Consider the following 17,490-nt stretch of genomic DNA (forward strand, 5'->3'; position numbering starts at 1 on the left):
ATCAAATGCTATTACGTGCCCGACTGCAGGCCGCTTGTGCTGCAGCAACCATGGGTCAGCTCGCCAGTGGTTGGTCGCCGAGGCCTGAGGTGACAGGACGGTGGCGCGCTCGCGAGACACGTGTAGCCACCGGGGTCGATGAGTGCCCCTCCGTTGCTGATGTCGCCAAGGAGGGCAATTAGGATGCAACAGGATGGCGTAGGAGCTGGTATGGGTTAGGGGGATGCGCAGGAAGAAAAATGCTACCGGCTGAGGAAGGGAAGTGAGGTCGAAGGTTGAGCGAGTTTTGGCTGGCGGATAGGGCAGGAAGCAGCAGCAGCACACTAGCACTTTCTGCGACGGTCTTCGTAGCGGGAGCGGCGGAAGGGAGGAAGGGGTGGGGGCGGGGATGGGCATTTTGGTGCGTTACTGACGCCGGAGCCCAAAAGTACCTCCCTGTAATACCCTGGGGGACCTGTTCAGAATATACGCCGCTTTGCACCTGGCCGGGCCACGGGAAGCACTGTAACGCAACATGCTTACCTTAGTACCTAGTACCTTAGTACTTAGAATGCTTATGCAGAGCTCGCATGTTGCATTTCGATGCACCACGAAAGTCCGCTGAAAACAACCATCACAGCCGACACGATGACCTTGATTAAAAAAAAAGTGATCGAACAAAGAACGCCCACTCGTGCAGTATGGAGACAGATACTGGCTGCTGCAGGCTTTACTACGGGTATATTTCCCAACAATTCACCAGCCTTTTGGGGGCAAAACGACGGGCTCGAGCTACTTCAATCGTTCCCAACTTTTATCTCCAGGAAATAGCCGCTGCAGATGCTTGATGGTCCACCTGTCCGACCTAGAGGAAGTATCGCAAACAGGAATGCATGCGGCCATACATTCAGCTCTACGAAAGTCACTGTCCTAATTATAGCAACCGACTACATGGAAACGATGCATGGTGGAAGTTTGCACGAGATGGATTGCTTGGACGGAGGGTCAGCACGTACTGTTACTGGAAGACACTAGGTACCGATGACGGCACCTACGGATTTTGGCTCTGAGCGTTATGATGCTACCTATTACAGGGAGTATCGGCATCTTCCAGTAGCAGGGCGAGGGAGGTGCTCCACTTGGTACTTTCGACGTCGGCACTTTCGACGTCGGTACTTTCGATGTTGGTCGTTCGTTTCTACTACTTACACACACTTACACACAGTAATATATGTACTTAGGTGTACTCCGTACACTTACTTACACTACTCGGAACAGTGCGAGTGCCTAGGCATTCACATTACTTGTATTATTTGTATTTGTACTCCGTACTTTCTCGCACAATAGTCTATATCTCTTGAACAGAGCACTTCTATTGGACAAATGGTTCTTTTGTGGATGAATTATCGGTCTTGCCCGCCTAGATCTAGCAAAAACCAGGAAAAAACACTTCATTCTCTTCCGATGCTTTCATTTCTGTTCTTCAGTTCCATATCAAGAGCGAGGTGGAATCTGGATAGATCACCAACTTGAATATCAGTTATTCGGAACGTGGATAGCTTAGGCGCAAGGACTCGTATGTTCCATCCACCAACATACTAACCTAGACCTCTGCCGTCCAGAGCAAAGACTGCCGAGGCAGAAACCATCTGCTTTTTTTTGCCCTTCGTGCTCAGCGGAGGTAATGTATTGACTTTCATGGCGTTACTAAACACCTCGTTTCGCTTCCCTGGAATCGCTCGTTCATGACAGGATGGAAGCAAATTGCCGTCAAAATTTGAGGAAATACAATCATCGCTGCTGCAACCTTGAGCCATATAGCTGCTAGATTTTATCAGTTTCCTGTAAGCACGTATTCAATCATCTTGCACGATCATGGAGTCGAGTGCGGTGGACGATTGAGCCACGATGACATACTGTAGACAGAGTGGGGAGGGCGGTCACGTGCAGCTACTGGGTACAGCCTGCCTGGCTCATCTCTTTGCGGAGTGATTTTATTACAGCTGGGACGGGACTTGGCGAGGAATAGCCGAGTGTCGCATCACTTGCCCGACTTCTCCAAACACACCTCTCGCTGTTCTGCCAAAATAGCGTTTGCGCAGCTTTTTTCCGCATCCTTCCGGCTACCGCACTCTGACTTGTCCTACCATTGCCACAGATATCCTAGTACAATCTTTCGCTGTGCCTCCGACCATGCCCTCCGTCGCCGAGATCGAGGAGGAAAAGAAGGCGTATCAGGAGCAGGTGAGCAATGTGATTCGGAGTAGAACTTGGCCACGAGACTAAACATGGTTTGCAGCTTGACATTGTGCTCGGCCAGCTCCGCGACGATGCTGGAAATGCTGAACTGGAGGCGCTCAAGAATGAGTTGAGTGACCTCATCAGTCTCCTTGACGAAAACATAGCCGAGCTCCAGCCTAGGAAGGCGATGGAACCGGAGACTCCAGCCGGCACTGAGCTTTCCGAGAAGGAGAAATGGTCGCGAGATAATCACCCAGCCTTCAAGAAGGCGCCTGCTGCCGATGAGAAAGAAGAGAGCGCCGCTAGCTACCAGGTCAACGACAGCGTGATGGCGAAATGGGTATCGGGCGACAAGGCCTTCTATCCCGCAAAGATCACTTCCATCACTGGGTCCTCCACGGCGCCCATATACATCGTCAAGTTCAAAAACTACGACAACACGGAGACCCTCCGCGCGAAAGATCTTCGGCCAACGTCGAACAAGCGAAAGGCAGACGGTGCGCCGGCCACGTCTGCTCCCATCCCCGCTGCTCCCGTGCCTGGACTTGTCTCGTCCGCAGATGCGACCGTGTACCCGCAGGCTCAGAGAGAGGGCGAGGCCGACGATGATGCTGCCAAGGCGCCCAAGCCCAAGAAGATCAAGGCCAAGAAGGTGCTGGAGGCGAACAAGAGCAAGTGGCAGGAATTCAATTCCAAATCCAAGTTTGGCAAGGCAAAGAAGAAAGACAGCATGTTCCGAACGCCCGATGGGATCAACGGCAGAGGTATGTGGCAGCACCATGTTCGCATCGTCGAGGGATGCTAACATTTCTTCAGTCGGCTTCACCGGTTCTGGACAAGCCATGCGCAAAGACGCAGTCCGTACTCGCCCCCATTATGACCCGGAACAGGACGTCGACTAGTCCTTTCGGTTCGAAAAGTCCACTCACGCATATGAATCCTTCGGCCGGTGTTGGAGCCATGAACGCATAGACTCGTTATTTTGTTCGGCGCATTATTTTTGCTTTGACCGGAGGGGGGCCTAGGTGCGACATGCTTGGCGTTCTGGTATGGCTGCTGAGACATCGATACTTGTGTAGCGACGCTGTTGGACGTGGTGACGGTGCGATTCCGAAACGGAACTTGGGTGGTTTGGCTTTACCATGATACCAAATGTATTCGCTGTTGGGAGACGTGTACACTCGTGAAGGCTATCAAAATGATTCAAGTGAAGTCGCCGCAACGGACTGACGACCTTCACCGCTGTACATGCATTTGTGCTCTGGACTCCTGCTTCTGTCGCTTCAGGTTACCTTGAGGTCAATTTTGGGACAGATTGACCGGACAATTTGCACAAAGGCCGATGCCCTGTCGCTTGCCGGTTCGGACACGACTGTTGGCCTTCCATTTTCGCCATCATCGCCGATATTCGGGTGGAGGGGAATGTCGCCTAGAAAGTCAATCTTGTGCTCTGTGCACATCTGCTCGACCCTCTTGTTCGACCCAAAAATGTTCGTCTCCCCATGGCAGTGAGGACAGGTGAAGAGAGACATGTTTTGCACAAGACCAAGAATGTTGACGCCGACCGTCTTGAACATGTTGATGCCCTTGACGGCATCCTTGGTTGCGAGTGTATGAGGCGTGGTGACGATGACCGAGCCTGAGGGTGAACATCAGCCATTGCGGTCTGTGCTTGATGCCGAAAAGGAGCGACTGACCATCTAGTACTACTTGCTGGGTGATTGTCAGCTGCGTGTCTCCTGTGCCAGGAGGCAAGTCCAAGACGAGAATATCCAAGCCGCCCCAGTCGACCTCATGTAAGAGCTGTTGTATAGCCTTCATGACCATGGGACCTCGCCAGACGACTGGCGCATTCTCGCCAACGAGATAGCCCATCGACATGGTCTTGACTCCATAATTCGTCAATGGAACGAGCTGGTTCTCTGGAACACGGTCAGAAGCCTCAAGAGAAACACATAGGAACGGCTCGTACTGCTCGATAATTTTGGCTCTCCTGAAAGATCGAAGAGAGTGGGAATGGACGGTCCGAAGATGTCGGTGTCCAAGATGCCAGCGCGGAAGCCTAGCCTTGCAAATGCCAGTGACAAATTCGCTGCTGCCATGTTAATGAAGGAGGGAGAGGGTGAATGGTGTGCAGGGTACGGCCCACGAACCTGCGACGGTGCTTTTGCCAACACCGCCCTTGGCGGACGAGACTGCGATGACTCTCTCGACACCCGTGATCTTTCGTCTTTGGGGTCGCTTGCCCCAGGTTGGAGGTGTGCCAGATCGAGGCAAGCCCTGAGAGATGTCAGAGCAAGGGTGTCTTTAAAACGTCGAGTCCCTTGCTTACCAGCGGATTTTCATGATGCACGGCTCGCGAGACCTGAAAGAGGCGCGGTAGCGATGACCGCATGATTATGATATATGGACACGATAGATGGGCAACATCAAATGCAAGACGTCGCCGTTCAGGCAATGAGCGGCAGCTACCAATCCTACTCGCATGGCAAAAATAGTTGTTAGTACGTTTCTCGTATTTTACTTGAAGAGTGACAAGGCGTACGGAGCGTTAATAGTAGATGTTGGTGTACGAGTATGAGGATGAAGTACGGAGTATTTACATGTAGTTGTTTGAAGTGCTAGTAATAAGTACGGCTTCAATTCACGGCACAAGCATTGGAGCTGGTCCCATGAGACCCACCATTCGTAGAGCTCCGTTCTGCCATGCTTCACCGCCCAAAAGTTCAGGGACTCGTTCGGTAGAAGAAAATCTTCCTGAGTGGGGTCGTTCGATCTTCTTCACTACGCACGCACGACATTGCAGCGTTTCACCAAAATGACAAAAGCGAAGAGCCGCGCAAAGCAATTTCAAGATCCGGATGAGCAGATTGCTAACGGTTGGTGCATTCAAGCGCCGGTTTCCAGAGAGTTCCGGCTAATCATTTGCAGATTACGATCCGGAAGACAATGCGCCAGACAGTCCTCATGGCTCCGATGGCGACGACAGCCAGGATGAGAAGGCGGGGACGGAACATTACGTATCGGTCGGAAAGAGCAAGTTGAGGAAGAAAGAAGACGCGTCCCTTGGACCAGCGTATCGGGGCGCTCACGTTAGCCGGTCGAAGCTGTACGAGAATAGCGACGACAACGACGACGACGACAACGAGGGGAGCGAGAGCGATGAGGGCGTCGAATATGATGACCCGGAAACCGCCAATCTCGCCGTCGACACGGCAGAGGCCAGCGATTCAGAGATTGACAGCGACAACGCCCTAGCCGAGTCAGATGCCGAACGCCTCCGTGGCTTTACCTTTCGGGGAAGTTCAAAACCTGCCAAGGCAAAAGGCAAGAGTGGCAACCGAGCCACTGCCGCCGACTTCATGTCTTCGTCGGATGAATCCGACAACGCTGGCGGTGTGAATGTAGACGACGATGAGCTAGACGGTGCCTTGACAGACGATTCTGACGACGAGACCGGCACGGACGAAGGTTCATCGAAGGGAGCCAACTCTGACAATGCTGAGGATTCCGAAGAAGAAGAAGAAGACGATGATGATGAAGATGAATATGGAGACGATGGTGAAAGCGGCGACGAGGAGGGCGAGGATGAGCATGTGGATGACAGTGACGACGAGTCAGATGGTGACGACGAGTCGCCGACGAGCAAAAATTCACAAGACGCCAAGCCTCACTTGGCTGCCTTTTCAAAACAAGCCGATGTTGCAAAGGGCAAGGCCATTCATCAGCAGCGGAAAGCCTACGACGGCCTGCTCAATCTTCGTATTCGGCTGCAAAAGGCACTCGTGGCGGCGAATACGTTCCCAACGCTGGAGATGCTGCCGGATGCCGATTCCGAGCCGTACGAAGCCGCCGAGGAGGCAGCGATCAAGCTCCTCAACACCATCAGCAGCCTGAGGGAAAACTTTGGGGCGACGAGCAAGAAGCGAAAGCGTCCGCTGGAGATGTCCATGGACAGCGAGGCAATCTGGGAGCAGATGCAGGAGGAAGGCCTAGCGGCCGTCGAGTTTCGAGAGGACCGATTGGAGAAGTGGTCGCGGAAGGTGCAGAGCGTCAACGTAACGGCGCCGGCCCGCTTGGGTCAGGGACGGAGGACGATGGTCGAAGTGCTGCAGGGGCAGCTTGCCAACCCAGAGCGATTGCTCCAGCGCACGCGCGTTCCTCGATCCTGCGCGCCGGCGCAAGCGGCCAAGAAAGCGACCGAGGACGAGGCCATCTACGACGACGCCGACTTTTACCAGCTTCTGCTGAAGGAGCTCGTCGACCAGCGGACCGTCGACGCGGGCTCCTCGCAAGCCAGCGCGGTGCCGACGGTGATGCTCACGGCCGTCAAGGAAGTCAAGGTGCGCAAGCAGGTGGACCGCAAGGCGAGCAAGGGCCGGAAGATGCGCTTCACGGTCCACGAGAAGCTGCAGAACTTGATGGCCCCCGAAAACAGAGCATCGTGGGAGGAGCAGGCGGTCGACCGCTTCTTTGGAACGCTCTTTGGCCGGAAGATGGCGCTGGACGAGGAGGAGAGTTCGGAGGACGAGGCGATGGAGGGGCTGGACGCCGAGGAAGAAGGCCTGCGCTTGTTCCGCAACTAAGTAGGTTGATCGTGCAGCAGGTAGTTGAACGAGGTAGTTTTCTTGAAGGTGTATGCACTGTACAAGTACATACTTAGGTGTACTTACTTGCCGAGTGCTGATTATAGCCAAGTATGTACTTGCAAGTGTCGTACCCCTCCCCTGTAACTGTACTCATACTTGAACACTACGTGTACTGTAGTGCTTGTAACTGCGATGGGAGCATACTTATTACACGTACGTCTTGTAGGTAGGTGGATTCGTACCTAGTAGTATGCTTGTGCTTGAAGCAGGTATTGCATACATGGCTCATTCTATTTGTCATGTAAGTAAGTACCTAGCACGTTGTATGGGCCGTGGAAGATTGGCAGTGACTGCAAGTGCTACACTTACCTACCTAGTATACAGAAACCCTTGCTTGCAGTATGCGTAGCAACAACACACGGTAGTTGTACATGCACACGTGCAGGGCAAAATAGGCGAGCTTGTACGGATTACGTGTACTCGTTGTCTACTCCATAGCAGCCTCGAAACTAGTTGCACGTGTCCTAGCATTTGCAGTATTAAAACATGGAGGTGCTTTACACGCATTATTGCTGCTCTGCTTGATGCAATACACAGGGACTTTGATCAAGCCAGAAATCCCCCGCAGAGGTAAGCTCGAGAACTGTACTCCGTCCGGCGTACTATACACCTACTTACATGTACAAGTAGTACATGTATTGATTACTATAATACTTACTGTAAGTACAAGCAGGTGTACGGCCGTCGGTAAGCAAGTAATTGCCCAAGTTGGTGTATGTAATATGTAAGTAAGTGTTTCATCGTACTCGGACAAATAATAATATGAATAGTAATGTATATTACCGGGACTATGGCGTGCTCTTTGCTGGCGTGGTTCTGCTAGGCGAGTATCCGCAATTCGCACCGTCACTGCCCCTCAGTGGCCTGACGGTTCACAAGCGTGCCAAGAAATCTAGCCAATCGAACGGGGCCATTAATAATACTCAGCTCGCCTTGGCCTTGGCTGCTCCGGCTCCGGCTCCGATACCGACAGGACAGGTGCATGAAATCATTGCCGGTACTCCGTACAGTGGTAGTACATGTGCACTGTAAGTACTTAAGTAGAAGCTCCTCCAAGTTGGGGCGCCTCGAGAAACCCGTGGGTGCCTTCAGACGCTGGAAAATGGAACAGTTCTCCCGTTCCAATGTGCCAACGGCAGGCATTTTCACTACTTATTTCTTGTGTCGTAGGCTCAGGCCCAAGCATCGGACCTCAAGCATCGGTCCTTGGGACACGAGCGGGGAGAATGTCTGTCACGTGGCCCCGCGGGAACTCGGACAAGCCAACCTGCCATCCCCAAGTCAAGTCATGCATGTACTGTACAGTCCTGTAGGTGTACGACGTACGCAGTGCTGTAATAGTAGTATATGTACTGCACAGGCAAGTAAGTAAGTACAGTGAAGTCCTAGACTACCTAGCCTAGTGCTCTGTTTACATGTACTACTCGTAGTTGTACGGAGTACGGAGTGTTGTTACTAATACCAAAGAAAGCAAGTGCGAAGTACTGGTACCTACAGTACAGGCTACAGTACGCACTTACGGTACATACTGTAACAGTACAAGTACTTCCATAGTGTACTAGGGTGCTAGGTGTACTGTAAAGTCAACGTACTAGGTAATACATAAGTATTACCTGTACAGAGTAAGTACGGTGGACACACGCCGCTGACGGACACACCCCCCCCCGGAATACGGAGTGCGGCGTGGACCTGCTACCCAATATTATTTCCTGCTACCTGTCCCGCGAACCGCCTCAACACTTCGTTTTTTCCTTCCCTCCTGCGGCCGGGCACTGGCAGCAACCGCACCAGGCAATATTCGCGCACACTACACCCGATGGACATCGAGCGAAGCCATGGAGCAGATCGAGACGCAGGCCTCCGACCTGCGCTATCTCGCACAGGTGCCCGTCGCGCTTAGTGACTCGGCGAGCGTCTCGTACGGCACGCCGCAGCCGCGACCGGCGCAGGGAAGCCCAGACGGTTCCGCGACCTTCGGAGACAATTCCGCCCTCGCATCCCATTCCAACAAGCGCAAGTCGATCGACGATGGGCCTGGATCGGGACAGAAGCAGACGAGGAGCAAGAGGAACCGTGTGAGTTTTACTCTTTTCCTTGTGCCCATCCGCCGGCGATGCTGCCATCCGACGACCGGCCGCCCCTGGGGCCACCCAGCAAATTTCCGCCCGCACCAGCCGCTGGCCTGCAGCGTTGCCGTCATCTGATGCGCGTCCAACGCACGCACGCCACGACGAGCATCCTGCGTCAGCCTTCGTGTCGGCGGGCAATCGGGTAGATGCGTCGCATGCCGGGCATGTTGAGATGGTACCTGCAATGCTGACGGATGGTTTCTTGGCCGGCGGCAGTACATTTCCATAGCATGGCAAGTCTTCCCTCGCCCCCCTCCCCCCTCTCCTGCATTCGCCACCTCCCGTCTCGCCATGATGCGAAGCCATCCGACTGACCGTCCTCGTCCTCGCAGCAACGAGTGCAAGAGACGCAAGATCAAGTGCAATGGCGAAACGCCGTGCCAGCGCTGCGGCAACCTGAACCTCGCCTGCCTCTACGCGCCCAACTGCTGCTCCAACAACTTCAAGGACACGGACGAGTTCAAGGAGGTCATGACCCAGCTCAACCGCCTGCAGGGAGACGTCAGCTGGCTCAACCAGACCATTCAAGCCATGCAGCAGAATGAAGGACACGGCCGCATGCACCCCGTCGATCGCCCGATGGTCGGCCCGAACTCGGTCATGGCCTCCTCGGTCATGGCCCCCTCGCCGTCCCAGAGCTCGGCCTCGGCTCAGCGGCCGGATCTGCCGTCGCACGGCAAGTCGGGAGCCTTCCGAGGGCCGACCAGCATGGCCTTCAGCCTCGACGTCGCCAACACGACCATCTCGAACATGGGCTACCGCGGCATCGATGACGTCAACGTCGACGTCGACGACGACGACGACGCCGACCAGCACTTGGCCGACGGTCCCATGCGGATGCGGATGCTCGACGCGCCCCACGATCCGCTCTACGATTTCGACAAGGACGAAATGGTTCGGCTCTGTCGTTTTCACGAAGACGAGATCGGCATCATGTATCCCGTCCTCAGCATCCACGTCGTCATCACCCACGCCAAGACGATTGCCTCGTACCTCGAGTCTTCGCGGAGCCAGCAGAGGCCCCTGGAGTCCATCAACGACGACAAGACGCTGCAGCTCAAGATGGTCATGTGCTGCGCCCTCGCGGTTGAGAACCACGGCCACAGCGACAAGGCGATTCGCCTCTTGGAGAGCATGGAGGCCGTCGTGAATCGAAAGCTCATGTCCGACGTCAGCGACGTCGCCAACCTTCCGCTTCTCTGTCTCCTCGCCGGCTACCGCTTCCTGTCCAACGATGAGATCCTCGCCTGGCGAGTCATGGGGCAGGTCGTCCGGCTCTGCGTCGAGCTCGGCATCCACCAGAAGAGGGTTCTCATGAAGATCCAGGACGAGACGGAGCGGAGGAACGCCCTCAACAGCTTCTGGTCCGCCATCGTCCTCGACCGCCGCTGGGGCTTCGCCACGGGCCTGCCGTTTGCCCTCAAGGACGAGGAGATTGACCCGCAGCTGCCCTACCCTGTGAGTACGCCTTGTGTTTCGATGCCGTCCGCCGTCCTTCGTACCTGTCGCTCATCCGTGCCTCTCGTCGGCCCCCCCTCCAGGATGAATTCCCCTTTCTCGTCGCCATGATTTCCTACTCCCGACTCGGCGCCAAAGTCTGGCGTCAGGTCTCCCATTTCGGCCCCGTCTTGGCCCGAGAGCTGCAGCTCGAAGAGATTGACAACCTCGATCGCGAGATCTTGCAATGGTACGAGAGCGTGCCGGACGAGGTCAAGGTCCAGAACTGGGACAAGGAGAAGCAGATGACGTCGACGCCGTCGTACAACTTGCAACGGCTGAGAATTTGGACCTATCTGCGACTGAACCAGGTGAGCGCGCACGCGGCGAGCCCCCGTGACGTCGAAGCCTGACCTGACGGCATAGATCCGGATATGGCTGTACACGCCAATACTGCACAGCGCGACGAGCATCATGCAGAACCCCCAGCTAGCGCAGCAAGTCGTCGATCTCGCCAAGGATACCATACAGTACCTGAACCACCTCAACAGCACGACGAACCTGTACCGCAGAGCCCAGGTCTTTTACCACCAGTTTTTGACCTCGGCCATCGCTGTCGTCTTCCTTGCCTCGGTCCACGCCCCGGTGCGCTTCAGCGCCATCTGCCGCGAGGAGTTCTACATGGCCCTCGACCTCGTCAAGGACCTCTCGGCCATGAGCTGGGTCTCGAAGCGTCTCTGGCGCACCATTAAGTCGCTCAAGGATGTCGCGCCTCGCTTCGGCCTGAATCCCGACGACGATCCTCATTCGAACGCCGCCCTGGGCATGATCGGCCTCGCTCGTGGACACATGGAGCCGGCTCCCGTCGGGCAAACCCCCTTCCCCATGACCATACCTGCACTCCAGCAACCGGTCCCGGAGCCGCAGGTTGGCCACAACGGCAAGAGGATACAGAGCGAGCTTTCGAGAATCTTTGAGGGCTACGTCGGCCTCAACGGTTTCCAATTTGACACGGGCGACACCCAAGTGTCCCCTCCTTCGGACCTACCTCCCGAATCCAACGGTGCGCTGTTTCCGACGGCCGGAACCGTGTTTCCTCATTTTCGGGAGATGTACTGAGCAGACTAAACGTCCTATTTTCATGTATACTGTATGGGCATGTATGAGCATGTATGGGCATGCGTGGGTATATATCGGCGGCCAACTATCTCTCTCTTTACGCCGCCATAGGCGTGCGTCTGCTTTATTTGCCCAAGTTTGTGGGAAGGCACCCCTGCGGCCTGTCCCTGGACAACGATCTGCGATCCAAGGCCGGGGCTGAGTAGCGACGCGAAACCGGCGTCGTGTCGTTTGCACATGCGGGAGTTTGAGTGGAAATGTAGATTGTATGGTTGGTGTAATGTAGTGCAGCTGCAACTGCGCAGGAACTCGGGGTGGGCTGGGAGCAGGTCACGGTTCATCCAGCATCATCAAGGATGGAATCCTGACTCCTGAATGCTGGAGCAGAAAACCTGCGTCATCAGCGCGAAGATAATGACCAAAAAGCAGTCACTGACAAAGTGACTTTGTTATTTTCCATTGATGTGGTTCTGGCCTCTCTTCCGACGACGATGTTGTCTTCGTTCCACGGGCCGCTCATCACCGTGAATGTTGGACGCGCTTGTGTGATTGATGATGCTTGTGGCATAGTTGAATCGGCGATGATGGCGACAATGCTTCGTACCGTCTCTTTCATGACTTGGATTGGATCATTTCTCCCCCTCCTTTGTCATGACGATCCTCGGGCCTCCAGTCTTACTGCGCACTTTGTCACGGTGAGTTCAAAGGCGAACAAATAGCGGGTTTCCTTTCAGCTGGACTGATGTTCAAAGTTGGCCGGGTGCTCTGATTCAGCGAGATGTAATTGCTGGATGTCGGCAGATAGAAGATGGTGTATGGCCCAAGAGCGCAGTTGTCTTCCAGCGTCATGTCCTCGATCGTTGCCTCGTCACGGCGAGCTTCCATATACGTGCATCACAGCAGCATGGTCGAGCCCGTTTCCGTGTGAGAGAGTGAGCGTCTCCTTACCAACTTTGCAGGCTCCCACTTCCTCCTGCCACCTCGAAATCTTGCTCAAACTATCGGCACAGAGTCAAATTCAAGAGGGAATTCTCGTTGCCCTTCTCGTTCGCCGGCGACAGGATGTGCTACCGAGTCACGTCCCACATGATGCGTTGCGACGCGAGACCGATCATCTCTAATGGCGAGGTCGAGATCGTCAACGGATACTCGGAACCGACGGCGTGCATGTGCGGGAAGCAAGACGACATCAAGGAGAGGCTGCGTTGCGACTGGCACGGATGCTGCCGCACGGCGACCAGGGTGCACCTCTGCGAGAAGGCGGGCCAGTGCCTTACCGTCCCCTTCCACCGCTACTTCCAGTCGAGGATGGAGGTGGAGGCCGATGACTGGAGCGGAAGCATCGGACGGGATGCGCCATGGCCCGAGATGTTCGTGCTGGACGACGAACACATCCCGCGCGGATGCCAAACGCCCGGCTCGAGGGTCGAATACGAACAACCGACGTTCCGGGAAGCGATGAAGGAGATGCTCGCCATCGGGCAGTGCATCGCCCAGATGGACAGGATGGCCAACCAGGTGCAGACGAACCGGAAACTGCTCGTCGAGCTGATGGAGCACAGGTCCAACATGTACGTTCGACCAGCTGGCCGATACGTCGCATTCGGACTCGCCCATAGGAGGGGGAGCCATCTCGGAGGCGAGAGCGGGTAGATTCGAGCCTGAGTTCAAGCCATTTCTTGTATCGATGCATCATTCGACATGCTGCAGGGCAAAGGAAAGAATGGACGGGCGACTTGGACGATGCATGCCGAAGAGCATTGATGAGAGCCGTCCCGTGGACGAATAAATGTCCTCGACAAGGGCGTTGTTTGTTGCCAGATGGAGAGTGGCGAGGTAGGAGAGGGCGGGGAAGAGACCAAGGTTCGGATGCACAAAGAAGACATTGTGCGGTGATGCGGCGCTCGAGAGAATATGTGATGGCTATTGAGCGTCCTTGGAGGATTGCTGCGCAATCAGAGGTCAATCTGGAAGAGGACGAGCAACATGATGAAGGGATCGATGGCGGCTCGAAGGTCGGTGAGGGAGCCAAGTCAACACGCAAACACACCCAACAAGTACCAGGACTACGTACGTAATACTTCGTACTTCCTGGTAGGTTAGTTCTAAGCAGTAGATACCAAAGTATCAAGGTAGTGCGTTGTACGGAGGACAGGATAACTAGTACACAGTGCCAGATACCTCACAGGACACGTCCATTGGAATTGTTGTTGCTGTTGTGCAAAGGTACCGGAACACTGGTATCGTGTTACTTGAGAAGAGGCCGCCATTGCTACCACTACCGTTGTACTACGACCGATGCCTGTTATCAGTTACAGGTAGTTGCAAGCCGCCTGGTTCCGGGGCATGCAGGTACGAGGCCCCCCCAAGGCCGCAGGGCGGTTCGAGAGCCGAGCACATACTGTGCACTGAGCTGCGCCATTCTACAGCACAGGAAGCCTGACCCCCGCCTGGCATCGATTGGGACGTTGGACGTTTCCCGCGGGCGGGCATGTGAATATCCATTCGCCGACGCTCATCCAAGACATGGATTATATGGACTTGGATGCTCGAGTGGCTGGCCGATGTCGGATCGAATGCCATCAGCCGGACCAGTCCGCGCGCTTGCTTATCTCGAAGTCTACTAGTTGCCCTGGCAGTGACAAATGGACAGAGGATCATCTCAGCTGGGCTCGCTAGATAGGGACTAATGGAAGCCTAGCGGTTATGGATGCCTACATCCGTGTGAAACGACTCATCATGGGCACTGGGCACAGGGCAAGGAGCATTGGGCACTTGCGGCGCCGAGATTTCTGGGCCAACACCCCAACTTGAGAGCTTCGAAACTTTCCAATTATATCCATTCCTGTACGCATGTTGAAAGCAGGCACCTGTTGGTTGCGACTGGAGATGGAGGTGGCTTTGTCGTGCAAACATACGCTGCTCGACATGACTTAGGCGTACCTTGTGTGTCTGGTCCAGCGGACTGTACTTGCATGGACAAGCACTGTTTAACGAGGTTTGTTATGATCTTCTCAAAGAAGTATTCCTGTATTGGATGGTACATGGTGCTGGCTAGGTATTACCGAGAACTCCGAAGCAGCTAAAGGAAGGGAAATGACGGATGGCCAATTCGCACTGTGACGTGACTGTTCGCCTCCCCCTCAACACCAAGACCAAGACCGGTATGAATCATGCGACCTATTTCTAGTAGCATGGCGTACCCTGTACGTATACCTACTAACCTATGTACGCCATCTTCGTTCCCCGCGGGGAACTTGGCACAGCTCCGTGTCCACCGGCGACCATGAAGGATGGATGAATGAACGACCCTGTACGCCCTCGCTTGCCTCAGCCTTGCCCGGCCTCCGCGTACGCGAGACGAAGCACAGCAAATGCAGGTACGGTCCACCGTCTATTCCATAATGCCACAGAAAGCACAGGCTGCCGAGCGGCCGTACCGATCCCATCTCCGGCCAGCCTGCGTTCCATGTCGCCGCCGGAAGTCGAGGTGCCAGATCGAGGCCGATTCCGAAACCTGTGTCACTTGCCGCGCTCACCGCACCAGCTGCTTCTTTCCAGATATCAAACGAAACGCGGAAAGCCGAGAAGCCAGCCACGGGGGTCTTCCGAGGGATGATGGATCGAGGCCGAGACCAAGGCGACCACCCTCTCAGGGCGCCGTCACGCCATCGGCGAAACCATCAAGGACGTCATCCTCCACTTCTGCTCCAAAGCCCCCTCGGGGCACCCCATCGGTCGCAGGAGTCACCATGAGGACGGCAGCTCTCATGGAGCCATCGTCCACTGCCGCCTTTCCCCCGGGTCGACCCTCGGTTTCGGATCCTTCAGGCCATGGCCTGTCGACGGCAACGACTAGATCGGAGCCACAGTCTCCCGTGCCCCTGGGCTCGTGCGATGACCATCACGTAAACCTTCACATTGTCGGACCTACCGACACCAACGATAGCCAAGTGCTGTCAGATTATCTCGTCGCCATTCCCGAGGCCATGCGCGGCACCCGCATGGTCGTGCCCGAGTCCGCCGGACCTTCGAAGCCCGTCCTGTTCACCATGGTCCGAAAGCTCCCCCTCGGCCTGCAGGTGAATCGGAGCCTGTCGGCGGAAAAGCTTGAAATCATCGAGCAGTTGCTCGGGGACCATGTCGACGCCGTCATTGATGAGTATGTTTGTCCTTGCCGTCTACCACGCAGCAGCCTTGTCGTCATGTGGTCTCAGCAAGCCGAACCTAACCCGTCGAGCTAGGTATTTCATCAAGGCCAACGACTGCCTGCCACTTGTGGATGAGCATTCGTTTCGGCAGCAATATAGGGACGGCAAATCCCGCCTTTCGCCGGCCCTCCTCTCCTGCATGTACGCCAACACCCTCGTGTACTGGCGACACTCGCCCAAACTGTCCCTTCACAAAAGCCCGGACAGCAGGTTCGTCTGGAACCTCGCCAACGAAGCTCTCTACTCGGAGCTCCACGTATCACCAGGAATCTCCATCATCAAGGCGATTCTGCTCAACATTGGCGGCCGGCCGACGACCTCGCTCATCGGAAACGGCGTCCTGCTCGGTTCTGCCGTGTCCATGGCTCACTCCCTCGGTCTCAATCACAGCCCACTGACGTGGAAGATTCCTCGGTCGGAAAAGAATCTGCGAATGAAGACTTGGTGGGCATTGCTTCTGCACGACAGGTGGTAAGCGTTATTTGCAGTGACCTGCTGCCGCCGTTGCTACCCTCGACGCATCGAGCCAACGTTTGACACGCGACAGGATAAGTCTGGCACATGGCACACCACCGCACATCTCGCGGGACCAATGCAACGTCCCCTTACCGGAGCTCGAGTATCTCTGCGACGACGATCCGTCCGACAAACAGGTGAGGACTGCCTCGGTCTTCATCGCCTTGTGCAACTTGACCAACGTGCTCGACAATCATCTGCAACACGTCTATCGTCTCGGCAGAGACAGGCCTTGGGGAACTACCAAGCTTGAGCTGTCCCTGAACGGTTGGGTCGAGTCGCTGGCCGGCTGCACGAGACTCATCGTCGTCCGCGGCTCGAACCTTGAAATCCCCGGGGCCGCCAATCTTCGGCTTGCCTACCTTACCACCCGCCTGCTGCTGCAACGCATCGAGCTCGAGTCGGCCAAGCAGACGTATCCACCGGCAAATCAGAATCTGATGAACCGCTACATCGAGGCACGCCGCACGTCGGAGGAGATTCTCTTTCTCGTCCAGGAGCTGCAGCCGCAACAGCTCGGCGACTTTTGGCTGTCCGTCAGTGCATTTGCCTTTCCCGCAACCGTCAACTTTCTTCTGCGGTGCGGTCTCGAATCAGAAAGTTCTCTGTCAAGACTGGCGCAGAGCACCTCGTTTCGAATTGCCAGGGGTTTGATCGATGCGCTCCGAAGTCATCAAGAGGTGTCCGGCTGGGATCTTGGAGACGTCTGTCTCGCGCAGCACGCCGACGTGGTCGACAAGGTTTTGGGGGGCGCTCTGCCAGATGAGCAGAGAAATTTTACCATGGCGGATATCGAGGATTTTGTCATGCCAGACATATCCTTTCTTGACCAGTATTTTCCGAGTCTTTGGGATCCGTTGCAGAATGTGTGGTGAGCCGGGCGAGATGACCAAACTTCGGAGAATAGAACAAACTAGTGATGAGTGAATTGCTACTCCGTATTGATGAACGCGTTCACAGGCGCCAAGTGCAAATCATTCAAACGTTCGACGAGCAAAGACGAGCTCAGCCTTAACGGATGGATGCCGACGTCACGTTTTGATTCTTGCGCATGCCTGATTGACCCGACTAGCGCTTGTCCTTGGCGAAACGGCGAAAGGTCATTGTTGGATTGTAGGTAACTGGATTGCGTGTGGCATGGGACAAAAAAGGAACTTAACACCTCAAGTTTCTTCTACCTTCATATGCCGCAAGCTTCGATGTTGAAGG

At 55.2% G+C, this 17,490-nt stretch overlaps 7 protein-coding genes across 7 annotated transcripts; 6 read left to right on the top strand and 1 right to left on the bottom strand.

Moving 5' to 3' along the window:
- Positions 1-2,172: 2,172 nt before the first annotated feature.
- On the top strand, positions 2,173-3,122 carry DCS_07155 (Tudor domain protein; the record flags this gene model as incomplete). Its single annotated transcript, XM_040804441.1, has 3 exons — positions 2,173-2,223; positions 2,279-2,984; positions 3,037-3,122. 3 exons carry the CDS (start codon positions 2,173-2,175, stop codon positions 3,120-3,122), a joined length of 843 nt encoding a protein of 280 aa, XP_040654545.1.
- Positions 3,123-3,503: 381 nt separating this feature from the next.
- Positions 3,504-4,615, bottom strand: DCS_07156 (uncharacterized protein; the record flags this gene model as incomplete). The annotated part of the gene is made up of 5 exons (XM_040804442.1): positions 3,504-3,859; positions 3,918-4,142; positions 4,193-4,312; positions 4,374-4,500; positions 4,553-4,615. The coding sequence occupies 5 exons, from the start codon at positions 4,613-4,615 to the stop codon at positions 3,504-3,506; spliced, it is 891 nt and encodes a 296-aa protein (XP_040654546.1).
- A 423-nt stretch (positions 4,616-5,038) lies between these two features.
- DCS_07157 (protein BFR2) lies at positions 5,039-6,806 on the top strand (the record flags this gene model as incomplete). The annotated part of the gene is made up of 2 exons (XM_040804443.1): positions 5,039-5,099; positions 5,152-6,806. The coding sequence occupies 2 exons, from the start codon at positions 5,039-5,041 to the stop codon at positions 6,804-6,806; spliced, it is 1,716 nt and encodes a 571-aa protein (XP_040654547.1).
- Positions 6,807-8,704: 1,898 nt separating this feature from the next.
- Positions 8,705-9,073, top strand: DCS_07158 (uncharacterized protein; the record flags this gene model as incomplete). The annotated part of the gene is made up of 1 exon (XM_040804444.1): positions 8,705-9,073. The coding sequence occupies one exon, from the start codon at positions 8,705-8,707 to the stop codon at positions 9,071-9,073; it is 369 nt and encodes a 122-aa protein (XP_040654548.1).
- A 216-nt stretch (positions 9,074-9,289) lies between these two features.
- DCS_07159 (Casein kinase II, regulatory subunit) lies at positions 9,290-11,554 on the top strand (the record flags this gene model as incomplete). Its single annotated transcript, XM_040804445.1, has 3 exons — positions 9,290-10,456; positions 10,540-10,806; positions 10,862-11,554. 3 exons carry the CDS (start codon positions 9,290-9,292, stop codon positions 11,552-11,554), a joined length of 2,127 nt encoding a protein of 708 aa, XP_040654549.1.
- Positions 11,555-12,616: 1,062 nt separating this feature from the next.
- DCS_07160 (uncharacterized protein) lies at positions 12,617-13,207 on the top strand (the record flags this gene model as incomplete). Its single annotated transcript, XM_040804446.1, has 1 exon — positions 12,617-13,207. The coding sequence occupies one exon, from the start codon at positions 12,617-12,619 to the stop codon at positions 13,205-13,207; it is 591 nt and encodes a 196-aa protein (XP_040654550.1).
- A 1,751-nt stretch (positions 13,208-14,958) lies between these two features.
- On the top strand, positions 14,959-17,156 carry DCS_07161 (uncharacterized protein; the record flags this gene model as incomplete). Its single annotated transcript, XM_040804447.1, has 3 exons — positions 14,959-15,716; positions 15,799-16,236; positions 16,313-17,156. 3 exons carry the CDS (start codon positions 14,959-14,961, stop codon positions 17,154-17,156), a joined length of 2,040 nt encoding a protein of 679 aa, XP_040654551.1.
- Positions 17,157-17,490: the final 334 nt, after the last annotated feature.

The sequence above is a fragment of the Drechmeria coniospora genome, chromosome 03, assembly GCF_001625195.1.
Source record: "Drechmeria coniospora strain ARSEF 6962 chromosome 03, whole genome shotgun sequence".
Lineage (NCBI taxonomy): Eukaryota > Fungi > Ascomycota > Sordariomycetes > Hypocreales > Ophiocordycipitaceae > Drechmeria > Drechmeria coniospora.